This window comes from Microdochium trichocladiopsis, assembly GCF_020744255.1.
Source record: "Microdochium trichocladiopsis strain MPI-CAGE-CH-0230 chromosome Unknown B0I36scaffold_9, whole genome shotgun sequence".
In the NCBI taxonomy this organism is placed as follows: Eukaryota; Fungi; Ascomycota; class Sordariomycetes; order Xylariales; family Microdochiaceae; genus Microdochium; species Microdochium trichocladiopsis.
The window spans coordinates 2,907,368-2,920,841 of record NW_025763552.1 but is presented as its reverse complement, the minus strand read 5'-3'; the positions used below and the strand labels follow the sequence as shown (position 1 = coordinate 2,920,841).

The following is a 13,474-nucleotide window of genomic DNA, read 5'->3' as shown; positions in this document are numbered from 1 at the left end:
CTTGCCTCTCAGCTCCAGCACGACTCTTTGAGCTCGACTAAGTCTGGGGTCATGCACTGTTGCCTAGCTAGTGCATGCGGCTGGCGTGGTGATTATGCCAGGGTGCTGGCCGGGGGTTGTCACCGCTGTCTGCAGGACTGGGGAAACCTGCAGCTCTGCAGGATAAGCCAGCCCCTGCCCTATTCCGCCCACCGACAATGGTACAGTCATGCAGCGGCCCACGGGCCACTGCCGCGCGCTAACAGTAACGGCCCAGGGGCTGAGCTGAGAAAGCCAGGCTTCGGTCGTCCGCCTTACATTCCAGGCAGTGCTGATGCACCGGACCCTGAACTCCGCTGTAGCGCCACGTCTTCCAGAAGTTCCACTTGCGTGCTTCGGGCAGTGGTGCCGGGCCTTCTTTACATGTGCATTGCAGTGTTAATCCCCATCTCCAAGATCCCAAGAAACTGGAGGCGGTGACATTGCTCCCCTTGCACCTTTATCCTGTTAGCTCTATTGTCCAATTCCGAGTTCACTAGTGGCGTCAAACGATCACAGCGCCTCACAATTCACTCTGGTGTCTCTGCCATGGAGACTGTCCAGCTTTCAGTCTGCCCGGACAACACGCTGGGGCCCTGGGCTGGGCCTGGTTGTCGTGGCGGCTTCGACTTCACTCTGCTTTTTGAGGAAGCGGCTCTCAGTTTGCCCGTGCATGCCGTCTTCCTTCTGGCCGTACCTGTTCGAATTCTTCAACTGGTCCGGCTGCCAACCAGGGCGTCGTCTGGCCCCCTACGCGTTTTGAAAGCGGTTGGTTCCCTTCGTCTCGTTCTCAGAACACTTTGTGTGGTTCGTCCTCAGCACACCGTCGTGACCTCTGCACATGCACTTTCCTGTCTCAGTCCCTGCGTTCCCCACTGTACTCATCGTCCTGACAATGCTGATGTCGCGCGCGTCTTTAGATATCTGCCGTGTCATTAGCAGCACTCAACATCGCGTTGGTCGGGCTTTGGGCGAGAGACGGGGGTTATGCCGTTACCAACACTCGGGCAAGCACAGCAAATGCAGTACTGGCTTTCGTCGCGTCCGTCGCCGTGTGCGCTCTAACATGGCTTGAGCATGACCGCTCCCGGCGGCCCGCGTCGCTCTTGTCCATTTACCTCTACTTGTCTGTCTTGCTCGATCTAGCCCGCACTCGCACTCTCTGGCTGCTCGATCCCGGAAGTTCTGCCATTGCTGCGCTCTTCACGACCACTCTGGTGATGCGACTTGTCACCGCTGCACTTGAGTCTTTTCAGAAGGGGGCCTCGGCCAACATCGACGACAAGGTGTCCACTCCAGAGGCTATTCGAGGCCCATTAAGCACCGCGACTTTTACTTGGCTTCTACCGTTACTACGGGGCGGATACAGGAAGGTGTTCTCAGTCAACGACTTGTACCCCGTGGATGAGTGGCTCAGCTCAAAGGACCTACACGAGACTCTCCAGAGGGAGTGGGAGAAAGGTGCGTAACCCGCTAGCCCGTGATCTCCCACGTTCGGGTTGGCCTCAAGCTGATCCATGCTCTTCCACATAGTGCCGAACAAGGCTGCTCCTAATGCGCTTCTGTTCACATGGCTGCGCGTCTTCGCCGGTGCTTTCTGGGCCCCTGCGGTTCCTAGACTCTTCATCATCGCGTTCACATATGCCCAGCCCTTCCTCATCCAGGCCGCGGTTGAGTTTGCGTCTGCGCCGAAAGGCATGCCTTACGACAATTACGGCTACGGCCTTATTGGCGCCTTCTTCCTTGTCTACGCAGGCATGGCGGTATGCTTGCAATATCCCTTCGACTTCCATACTGTGTCTAATGTATAAACTTCTCTCGGCAGATCTCCGTTGGTCAATTCTACTGGCGCCTCCGCCGCATGATCTCCATGACAAGAAGCAGCGTGGTCGGGCTCATCTTCAACGAGTCTCTGCTCATCGACCCTCACGGACCAGGCGCGAACCCTCTCGGTGCGCTGACACTCGCCAACGCGGACACTGACGCAGCTCAGCAGGGCCTCTACCAGGCCCACGATCTCTGGTCGAGCATTGTCGAGATTGTGATTGCTGACTACTTGATTTGGCGCCAGATGGGTGCCGCTTGTGCTGTCCCCATTGCGGTGGCTGTTCGTATGTGAACATGACAAGCTCTTTATAGGTGAAAACTTATGTACTGACGCGAATTCCAACGTAGTTGCTGTGGTTGTCTCTTCTCTGGTTGCCGCACCTACCGGCGCGGCTCTTGGTGTCTGGCTGGTGGCTATTCAAGAGCGTGTCGTCAAGACTGCTACTACCCTTGGTGCGGTCAAGTGGATGAAGATGGCAGGTCTTGCGGACCCGGCCTTCCAAGGCATCCGCAACCTTCGACTGAATGAACTCAAGGTCTCCTTGAAATATCGCATTCTCGCTGGAGGGTCTATGGTCGTCCGTAAGTTGCTGTGCCTAGGCGCTCGGGGCTGGGCAACAGAGGGCCTATCGCTAATATTTAGGCCGCAGTCATGTTTGCGCCGGTTTGGAGTCCTATCCTGACGTTCAGTTTGTACACTGGACTTGCAGCCAGGGATGGCACTATCTTGTCCCCGGCGACAATTTTCACAGCCTACTCGCTGATTTCTCTGTTGAGTGGTCCTCTCTTGACGCTCACCCTGACCATCCCCGTCATTTTTGGCTCCATTGCAGCATTCGGCCGTATACAGGCCTTCCTGAACGGCCAACGCAGGACAGACACGCGTAACCTGGTCGGTGAGGGCCCAGCCTTGCCGCATGTGGATGTCGATCCGAGCAAGATGCTCGATACCTCAACTGTCCACACAATCGCCAAGACGGAAGGCTCATCCTCCAGCGTAAGCAACCAGGCTGACGAACTCTCCGCGTCGGGTTCAACCAGGAACAGAAGCTTACACTCGCTGGAGAACGACACCATCGCCACGCTGCAAGGCACCTTCCGTTGGACCGCGGACGCAGAGCCTGTCCTCGACATCCAGGATCTCCGCATACCCCGGAAGAAAGTTACGGTGATTCTGGGTCCTGTGGGTTGCGGCAAGTCGACGCTGCTCAAAGCTATCCTGGGTGAGCTGTGCGGCTTTGAGGGAACCATTCGCACGAACTACGCCGGGGTGGCATATTGTGACCAGAATCCCTGGATCCCTAACGACACGGTCCGGAGACTAATCACTGGTTGGGGCGAAATCGACGAGACCTGGTATCAAAGGGTCCTCAAGGCGAGCGAGCTCCAGCATGATCTTGGCATCTGGCCGGCTGGTGATCAAACCCAGACCGCATCTGCTGGATTAGCCATGAGTGGCGGCCAGAAGCATCGCCTGGTAAGTCCACTGTTCCAAACATCACCACCGTCCCGCTTCCAGCTCCGGGCTCTCGCTTACTGACCTTGTTGATGCCCAGGCCCTCGCCCGAGCGGTTTACTCTGGTAAAGAACTCATTGTTTTAGATGATCTGTTCAAAACCCTCGATGCTTCGACCGAGTCTCGTGTGTTGGAGAATCTCTGGGGCACTGAAGGCTTCCTCCGCGCTAGCGGCACGTCGACAATCTTGGCGTCCTCGGATGGTAATTTCAACCCCCGTTTCTGAACAAGAAGCAATGCACTGACTACTGGAGAATACAGACAAGCATATGGCATATGCAGATTATGTTGTTGCGCTGGATGAGAAAGGCCATGTCAAGGCTGAGGGCTCACCCGAGGAGGTCAGCGAAGTCTTGGGCATCCCTGCTCCTCAGCGCTGCGCTCCGATTACCGAGCAGGCCAAGGAAGAGAAATCATCCGAAGCTACCCTTGCACCTACATCTGCTAGCCCTGCTGCGCCAGTCGCCCCTGTAGTCGATGAAGAGTTCACGGAGCAGGCGCGTCGGCTCGGCGACAAGGGCACTCTCAGAGAATACGCTTTTGCCGCTGGATGGCCTACCTTGATAATGGTTGCACTGAGCTTGGCTGCCTATGCGTTCTGCGGATCGTTTCCTAGTAAGTCCAGTCTTGGCCATTTCAATCCGTGACAACTCGCACGAATTAGTTCTCGTGGCTGATGCGATGTCTTCCTTGTAGCAATCTGGCTTGGATGGTGGGCAGAGCAGAGCGCATTAGATCCCTACACGCCGATCGGCAAGTGGCTCGGAATCTATGTCTTGCTTGGTGTTGGCTCACTTGCTGGTGCTGCACTGGCCATCTGGTAAGTTTCTTCCACGGGGGGGAGTCTGCGTCAATTGCATGAACATCACAGTTGACTGACGCTCAATATGTTCAGGCTCTTCATGGTCGTGATTATCAATAAGTGCGGCGTCATCTTCCACGAACGATTGCTTAACGCTGTTTCCAAGTAAGTCGATACATACACCAAGCCAGAATTTATCCTGTGGTCATCAGTTCCTACAGGAGGGCTAACAAGAAATCAGAGCGCCTTTGTCTTTCTTCTCCTCAGTCGACGCTGGCACCACTCTGAACCGTTTCAGCGAGGATATCCGCCTTATCGACATGGAAGTTCCGACAGCCGTGTACGGCATGGGAACTAGTAAGTGCAACTTCTCGTTTTTCATTCTTTCGGTGCAGCCGTATTCGGGACTGACATTTTCATCTCCCCGATGCAGCTGGCGCGGTCCTCCTGGCCCAGTTCGCCATTCTGGCCTATATCACCAAGTACATCGCCGTAGTGATTCCTATTCTTGCCCTGGTTTTCTATTTCGTGCAGCATTTCTACCTGCGCACCTCTCGCCAGCTGCGTCTGTTGGACATTGAGCTCAAGGCACCCGTGTCATCCAAGCTGCTCGAACTGTCGAGCGGCCTCGTGTCCATCAGGGCCTTCCAGTGGCACGACAAGATGCTCGACCAGAGTCTTGCCGTTCTCGACGAGTCGCAGATCCCCTGCTACCTGCTCGGGAGCGTCCAGTGCTGGCTCAACTTCTCCATTGAGATGATGATGCTGGTGCTCGCTCTGGTCTTCATTGTCATAACCACCGTGCTCCGTCAAGACACTGGCGCGGTCAACATGGGTGTCGGTTTGACCAGTCTCTTATCCATCAACGGCTCGGTCAAGCTCATCATCAACTTCTGGGTCATGCTTGAGAATGCCCTTGGCGCCATCGCCCGCGTGTCTCGCTTCTCAAAGGTCATGGACAAGGATGAAGCTGCTGGAACCACACCTCGAGCTGCACCACAAGACCCAAAGTGGCCAGCTGCTGGTGTTATCGAGGTCCGCGATATCGTGGCTTCGTACCCGTGAGTATCCTCACAACTTGTATCATCCCTGGTTGTCAACATACTTACACAGGACCGTTTGTAATAGGTCGTCAGGAGTCTGCCTCGACAAGATTTCTTTCACAGTCAATCCTGGTCAAAAGATTGCCGTCTGTGGCAGGACCGGAAGGTAGGTCTCCATGAGCTCTTCAACCCCCAAACGCCGATCCGGGGGCATGCATCACTGACAACGAGCTCACACTCATGCAGTGGCAAGAGCTCTCTCGTGCTCTGCCTCTTGGGCATGATGGACACGGACACCGGCTCAGTCGTGATCGACGGGGTGGACATCGCGACCTTGCCCCGGGACTACGTGCCGACCCGCGTCGTGGCCTGCCCTCAGGAGGCGCACATCATGCACGACACGATCCGGCGTAACGTGGACCCCCTGGGCGTTGCTGACGATGCCAAGATCCGCGATGTGCTCGAGAGAGTGCAGCTGTGGGCCACGGCAGAGGCAGTCGGCGGGTTGGACACCGTCATCTTCCAGGAGGCCTTGTCACCCGGTCAGGCGCAGTTGCTGGTTCTGGCACGCGCCATGTTGCGTGACAGCAAGATTCTGATCCTGGACGAGCCCACTAGAAGGTATTTCCCCCCCCCCCCCCCCAAGTGACTCTTGGTGATGACTTGAGCGAGGCTCGTGGGACTGTAGAATTGGACCAGAGGACTAATGCTGTCACAGCCTGGACGCGACGATGACTGAGCTTGTCCGCGGCATCATCAACGACTGGTTCGCAAACTGGACCGTCATCTCGGTCACGCACAATGTCGACGACCTTCTGGACTACGATGCAGTTGCCGTTCTGGACGATGGCAAGCTTGTCAGCTATGGCCCGCACGTTCCAGAGCCTGTCGCAGAAGCTGTGGAGCAGATCTGAGGAAAGATTTATGCTTGCCCAGGCTTGACTACTCCCATGTTGACCACAGATGGTCTGGAGAAATCATGCTTATTCAACGCACAGCCGAAAAGGCTTCGGGCTCGAACCCCATCTTGCGTGAGGACTAAGTTTCGTAAAGTGAAGATCTGCGCGGTGAGCTTGCATCACCGAAAATAAGTGGTGGATTCTTCAAGCCGGGGGAAATTCGAAACTCTCAGAGCATACTGAAAGCAATGTTATTGAGGAGGAATGGAAATTTGTCGACACGTAAATAGACAATCATAGGAGCCGAGACACACACAGACAATCGAGACAGATATTTTGTCTGAACTATTGCTACATCCCAGATTTCTGCCTGGACCTGATGTGATTGTGAATTAGTGCTCTTGTCTTCTCGTAGATGGCCAAAAGTTCAAAGCCAGCATCATTCCACGTCCACAATAATTTGCAATGGTTGTGATAAAGCCTATGTCTCGGCTCCAGACGGCCAGGCCACTGGACGATTGCATCAACCCAATGCTAGCTTGCATTAAGCGTTATCGAGCTCTGCCCCTTGCACAATCGAGATGCATAACTTGGCCCAGACTATGGATACTGGTCTATGGTGTCCAGGCCGATTGTCGAGACTCAATTCTAGCTTGCGCCCTGTACGCTGCCTCTTCCCGCGCAGAAGCCCCCTGCTGCGTGTGCAACTCGGCTTTGGCGCCAAACACTGCGCGATTTGTCTTTCCCAAGCCACCCATCACGCCAAGAGAGTGACTAAAGCGAGCGAGATAAGGCCCTGCAGGGAGCTGACCCTGTCAAGATCTTGCGCACAGGGATACCCTGGGGTTACTCCCCCGTCCAGAACCACCAACATGCATTTTCCAAAGTGCATCTAAGATATCCCGCGCAGAAATTACGGCTTACGTGAAGCTCACCTGACATGTAAGGCACGTGGGGCTACCTAGGACCCTTTGTTCTCAAGGGCTCTGGCCCCCCAACAACGTAAGCCAAGGTCGCAAGGGTCGGGGCACAACGTCCGGGGCTGGATAGGACTGGCGAGAGACTCCACACTGCTGCGGGGGAAGGACCAGTGGTTCTGGGAAAGTTCCTGCTCACGGTTATGCATGATGCATCGATGGAAGTGCTCACATGAAACTCGACGCGTTGTCTCTCGAAGCTCTGATGACACTTTGAGATCGCCACGGCGCCTTCCAGCATAGGGGATTTTTCTTATGCCAATTAAGCTTGGGCATGGTGTTTCAAGCCTGAAGCAAGCAACAATGGCTCAGCCGCCAAGATAATTGTAGCTGTTCCAATTGTGGAGTCATGAGAGACCCTGGCGCTCGGATTGATGTTAATGCCATGACCCTCGTCCGACGTTGCTTCGGCTGGAAGGGTATTGTTGCTGCCTTGCATTGTTGGTCGTGTACTGCTTGCTTGTTTGCTTTGCAAACCTCACCGGCGTGGTCCTCTACGGGCAAACAGTCTAGCAAATTAAACATTCCTCTACAACAACAAACAGCCATACGCATTCTGAAGAGCAGCCTGGGTGTTCCTGCTTCACGTCGTCGTGCTCGCCATGGCTTCGTCTCCGGCCCCGGCGCCGCCTGCGCCTGCGCCGCCGCCACCATCGGCCATGGGGTTTGTGCGGCAGACATGGGCGCTGACGGCGAAGAACCTCCGCATTATCGCATGGCGGCAGCTGGGCCCGACGTCGTTTACGGCGCTCACGGTGCCCATCGCGCTCGCTCTGCTGCTCAGCTTCACGCCGCGCTTCGCAGCGTCTCCTTCAACCTTTGGCATCGCCACTCCAACCCCCATCCGCACTCTTGGCGACGCCCTTGATGCTGCGGCCGCCGCCAGTGGCACTCGTGGCTCCGTTGTCTTTGCAAACAGCAACCACTCGGGTGGCCTTATAGATCTCGTGATTGACCAAGTTGCAGCTCAGGTGGAAGATGTCGGCAGCCAGGTCGTCAGGGTCTCTGACGCTGCGGAGCTGCGAGACGTCTGCCGTGCTTCGAACCGTGGAGTCACGGCGTGCTTTGCCGCTGTTGTCTTCAACACGTCGCCGGAAGAGGGCGGCGACAGTCTGTGGAACTACACCTTGCGGGGAGATAACTACCTTGGTGGTCGCATCGACGTCACCAAGAACGACAACAATGCACAAATCTACACTCTCCCGCTTCAAAAAGCGATCGACTCGGCTATCGTTAAGCTGAGCGGTCCCAATGGCGCGTCCGAGTTGCCCGCGGCCACTAACGAGTACGCCTTCACTGCCCTCACGCAGGATGAGCAGTCCGAGGCGTCTCGCGAGGCCTTCCAGTCGTCAGTGATTAGCTACATGGCCGTGGCGCTCATGACGGTATTTGTTGGTGCCTGCTATCATGTCGCCGCCTTTGTGTCTACCGAGAGGGAGATTGGCATGTCGCAACTACTGGAGGCCACGATGCCAGTGACGCGACACTGGGAGGCGCAAGCGGCACGGTTCATATCCTACCACCTTGCTTTCACCTTGGTGTATCTCCCCGGCTGGGTCATCAGCTCCATTCTCCTAGGCCGCGCCATATTCCCGAGCTCCAACGTCGGCGTGGTGCTCATCTACTTCATTCTTTTTGGCATAGCGCTCATCTCCATGTCGATCCTGGGCGCGACCTTTTTCCGCAAATCGCAGCTGTCGGGACTGAGTCTTCTTCTGTACACGGTCCTTGCCATCATTGCTCAGACGATTCCAGCTCCAGGAACAGCCGGCACAGCCATCCTGTCGATTCTCTTTGCCCCTTGCAACTTTGTGTACTTCATCACCTGGGTGGCCCGGTGGGAGCGAGTGTCCTCCAGGCTCGACCTGACGCGTGCCAGCCCAGATAGCCCCTCGGCGCTGCCTGGTATTGTGCTATGGGTCTTCCTGCTTGTGCAGATCCCCTTGTATCCCCTCATCGGAGCGTTCGTCGAGAGATCGATACACGGGAGCGCAGCGAAAGGTCGCAACACAATCAGGCGACATGACCCAGGTGCCGACTACTCGGGTGGAGCTGCCCACGGCACTCCTGCTGTCCAAATCACCAACTTTACCAAGGTCTATCAGCCGGGCCCGCTACGCAAGTTGCTCAGCTGGATGGTGCCGGCGCCGCAGCCAGTTGTCGCCGTGGCCAGGCTCAACCTGCGAGCAGAGCGCGGGCAGATCCTCGCCCTGCTCGGCACCAACGGCTCGGGCAAGAGCACGACGCTCGACACCATCTCCGGCATGAACAGCCCGACAAAGGGAAGTGTCGAGGTAGACATCACGGGCGGCATCGGCATCACACCGCAGAAGGACGTTCTGTGGGACGACCTCAGCGTCTTCGAGCACGTGCAAATCTTCCTGCAGCTCAAGGCTCCCCAGAGAGTGGCCACAACCGCCGAGGTCGAGGAGCTGGTGGCTAAGGTCGACCTCGCCGCCAAGAGCAAATCCCAGTCCAAGACGTTGTCGGGCGGGCAGAAGCGCAAGCTGCAGCTGGCAATGATGCTCGCGGGCGGCAGCGCCGTGTGCTGTGTCGACGAAGTCTCGTCTGCCCTGGACCCCCTCTCCCGCCGTAAGGTCTGGGACATCCTGCTCGCCGAGAGGGGCCAGCGGACAATCATCATGACGACACACTTCCTCGACGAGGCTGACGTCCTCGCGGATCGCATTGCGGTATTATCCAAGGGCAGGCTGAGAGCTGAAGGGTTCTCTGCGGAGCTCAAGGACAAGCATGGAACCGGGCACAAGATCAGCGTGCCACGCTCAGCTGGCAACTTCGGCCAAACTTCACCACCGTCTGTCCGCGGCGTGGATTTACAGGTCTCGGAACAGGGGCTCGTGTACACTGCAACGTCGACGGCCGCTCTCGCCAGGGTGATCCGGACGCTCGAGGATGCGGGATGCCATGACTATGAGTACTCGGGCCCGACCCTGGAGAGCGTGTTCTTGAAGCTTGCAGACGAGTTCCGCAGGGAGGGCAGATCTCAAGCCTCTGCAACGAGACACTCACCGAGGTCGGGGCGTGCGGAAGAAGTGGCAGAAGACTTTGATGTCAGCAGCAGCCTCGAGTTTCTCTCTGGCCGCCCGGTGGGTGTCAGCCGGCAGACTCTGATCCTGCTCCGGAAGCGGTGCACCATCTTCAAGTCCAACTGGCTGCCCTATCTCGCGGCTCTGGCGATTCCCCTGGTTGTTGCGGGCATCATCACGCTCTTCATCCGGGACAACGCTCCACCGACTTGCACGCCTGCCGATGCCAGCACTCTGCCTGGTCCGATCTCACTCTCCACATATCTGTCTAACGATGCCTCCATGGTAGTAGGCCCTGAGTCGGCTTACAACGATTCGGAACTTTCAGAGCTGTTCACTCCACTGGTTTCCACGGGGTCGCAGCAGGCACTGGTCGACAGCATCCGCCCAGCTGGGTCCATTGGGAACTTCAACAGTCTTGTTTCTGGAGAGCGCAAGCTCGTCCGCCCGGCTGGGTGGTGGCTCGGCGATGCGGCCTCTACTGTGCCCACGCTGGCCTACCTCGCCGGCGCGGGCGACGTGTCGACCAGTGTCATTGGCCAGAATGCCTTGAACGTGATGCTTAGCAACGTGAGCATTGCGACCTCGTATGCCCCCTTCGAGACACCCTCGGGCACGAGCCCGGGCACCGCGCTCCAGCTCATGGTCTACCTCAGTCTTGCGCTCGCCGTGTCGACCGCCTTCTTTGGACTGTACCCTAACCTTGAGCGGCGCCAGCAGATCCGCAGTCTGCAGTACTCCAACGGGGTCCTTCCTGTGGCACTGTGGACCTCGCATGTCGTGTTTGACTTTGCCATTGTCGTCGTCGTGGCCGCCGTCATCACGTGCTCGTTCGTCGGGACCACGAGTGCCTGGTACCACATTGGTTACCTGTTCCCCGTGCTAATGCTGTACGGCCTGGCCTCGATCCTGTTGGCTTATGTCTTGTCTCTCTTTATCAGCTCGCAGGCTTCGACCTTTGGCTGGGCTTCGGGTGCCCAGGGGTTTGGGGCTCTCATGTACTTCATCGTGTACAACCTCGTGACCAACTTCACGTCGCCCAGCCGGGTCGAGAGCACCGTGCTCGTGGTACACTTTGTTATTTCGCTCTTCGCGCCCACAGGGTCCATTATGCGGGCCATGATGATCGCCCTCAATGTCAATATGGTCTCGTGTACCAACGGACAGCTGGCGAGTAACCCGGCTGCACTGACGCTGTACGGCGGGCCCATTGTTGTTCTTGTCCTTCAGTGTATCCTGCTCTACTCTGTGCTTCTCTGGCACGATGCTGGTGTAGGAGCTGGGGCGTCTACCTGGCCGGGCTCTCGCAAGGCGAACAACAACAAGCAGTCGCGCCAAGAGAAGAAGTCCCAGGTTGCCGGAGACCCGACGGGAGACTGCAGGTCGTCCGTTTCCGAAGGCGATACGGTTGCCAGTGACGTTGCCAGTGAGATTGCACGAGTCACCTCGCCACAGCACGAGGTGATGGGAGCGGCTGCCGCTGCCGAAGGTCTCCGGGTGGTGCACCTGAGCAAGGAGTTCACCAAGGGCAAGAAGGTGGTCGACGACGTGACTTTCGGCGTGTCCCACGACGAGACTCTGGCCCTCCTCGGCCCCAACGGTGCCGGCAAGTCCGTCACCATTGCCATGGTCCGCGGCGATGTCCGGCCTACCAAGAACAAGACCAAGCAGTTCACGGGGGACGTCGAGATCGAGGGCGCCTCAATCACGACCCAGCTCGCAGCCGCGCGGAGCCACCTGGGCGTGTGCCCGCAGGTAGACGCCCTGGATCTCATGACCGTGGCCGAGCACCTACGCTTCTACGCCCGCATCCGCGGCGTGTCCGATATCGAGCGCAGCACTCTCGCCGTCCTGCACGCCGTCGGGCTCTCTTCTCTGGCCTCCCGCCCGGCTCACGCCCTCTCTGGCGGTGGCAAGCGCAAGCTGTCCCTGGGTATCGCCCTCATGGGCAACTCGACCGTCCTCGTGCTCGACGAACCTTCCGCGAGCCTCGACGCCGCCGCCAAGCGCGACGTCTGGCGCACCCTCAAGGCCGTGTCCCCTGGCCGCGCGGTGCTCCTGACCACGCACAGCATGGAAGAAGCCGGTGCCCTGGCGTCCCGCGTGGCAATCCTGGCCAGGCACATGCTCGCCGTCGGTACCCCTGAATCGCTTCGCCGGCGGTTCAGCAACACCCTGCACGTGCATCTCGTGTGTCGCGGGGCGCCGCACTCGCGGCCCGAGGAGATGAGCCGTGTCCGGGAGTGGGTCAGCGCGCAGTACGGTGCTGCGGCGGAGATTGACGGCCATGATTACCACGGCCAGCCACGCTTCTCGGTGTCGACGGATGCCGTGCTGGCAGGAGGTGGCGCCGAGGCGAGGCGCCGAGGCGGACGCAGCATGGGCAGCGCCATCGGCCAGCTCATTGTCGATATCGAGCTGGCTAGAGAGCAACTTGGCGTGGTGCACTTTGCCGTCAGCCACGTCACTCTCGACCAGGTGTTCCTCAACATTGTCGGCCAGCACAATGTGCAGGAGGAGAATTCCGAAGTGGCAGGGGAAGGCAAGGAGAAGAAGGACAAGTCTGGTTTCTGGAGCTTTGGCAGGTCTTGAAGAGGTGGTGCCAGGATCGGTAGTTGCAGAGAAGCTACTTCTCGCGAGTTTGGTTAACCTTTTGTTTGCGTGGTCCGTGTGGTTGAGCAGGCTGCTCGCGGACATACCAGGCTCTTTTATCTAGTACTCGAGCACGCTCAACTCATTGTCTTTCGTTTCAAAACATTTGACAGGTTCTCCAGATACATTATCTACACAGAATCAGTCGTTTGCCAAAGAGCTCAATGCACGTAATCAACACTCGTGTCTCGGCACTATTGAAATGTGACATTTGCGTTAAAAGATGGGCAAATTAGTCCATCCCAGGTTTTATAATCAGAATACATGTATACGGCACTCAGGTTAGCTGCTATATGGTAAGGCAGGCAGCTTGACCAGGCTGTATACATAGGTCCAAGTTCCTCAAGTTAGGGTTAGTGTAGATTGCCATCACGAGAGGCATTTGCTCTCCTGTGATGGTATTGAGGATTAAGTATTTGAAGGGTAATGCCATAGGCAGCTGTAAAGTCGATAAGGCTCCTATAGATTGCTTAACATTAAAATCACTCATTTTGTAATTGTCCCTCTTAATTATAGTAGAAGCAATAGTTTATCAACATAGTAGCTTTAAGATCATTGGCATGTGTTAAAAATCTCGAATATAAAAATAATGGAGAATGAGTGTTTATGTTGAAATTTGTCATATCAACCCGTTTACTATGCTGCACAATTTTGGAATAATTTCTCTTTTATTATTAATTTTAAATGTTCATC

The 13,474-nt window shown here is 56.8% G+C and overlaps 2 protein-coding genes across 2 annotated transcripts; both read left to right on the top strand.

Annotated features, from left to right (window-relative positions):
• Positions 1-567: 567 nt before the first annotated feature.
• Positions 568-6,120, top strand: B0I36DRAFT_251055 (ABC transporter; the record flags this gene model as incomplete). Its single annotated transcript, XM_046150586.1, has 16 exons — positions 568-786; positions 939-1,479; positions 1,552-1,781; positions 1,844-2,129; positions 2,194-2,427; positions 2,496-2,842; positions 2,912-3,322; positions 3,402-3,564; positions 3,623-3,976; positions 4,058-4,181; positions 4,257-4,328; positions 4,405-4,520; positions 4,597-5,224; positions 5,292-5,372; positions 5,453-5,827; positions 5,925-6,120. The coding sequence occupies 16 exons, from the start codon at positions 568-570 to the stop codon at positions 6,118-6,120; spliced, it is 4,377 nt and encodes a 1,458-aa protein (XP_046008817.1).
• Positions 6,121-7,741: 1,621 nt separating this feature from the next.
• Positions 7,742-12,853, top strand: B0I36DRAFT_417501 (P-loop containing nucleoside triphosphate hydrolase protein; the record flags this gene model as incomplete). The annotated part of the gene is made up of 2 exons (XM_046162117.1): positions 7,742-11,555; positions 11,601-12,853. 2 exons carry the CDS (start codon positions 7,742-7,744, stop codon positions 12,719-12,721), a joined length of 4,935 nt encoding a protein of 1,644 aa, XP_046008816.1. The 3' UTR covers positions 12,722-12,853.
• Positions 12,854-13,474: the final 621 nt, after the last annotated feature.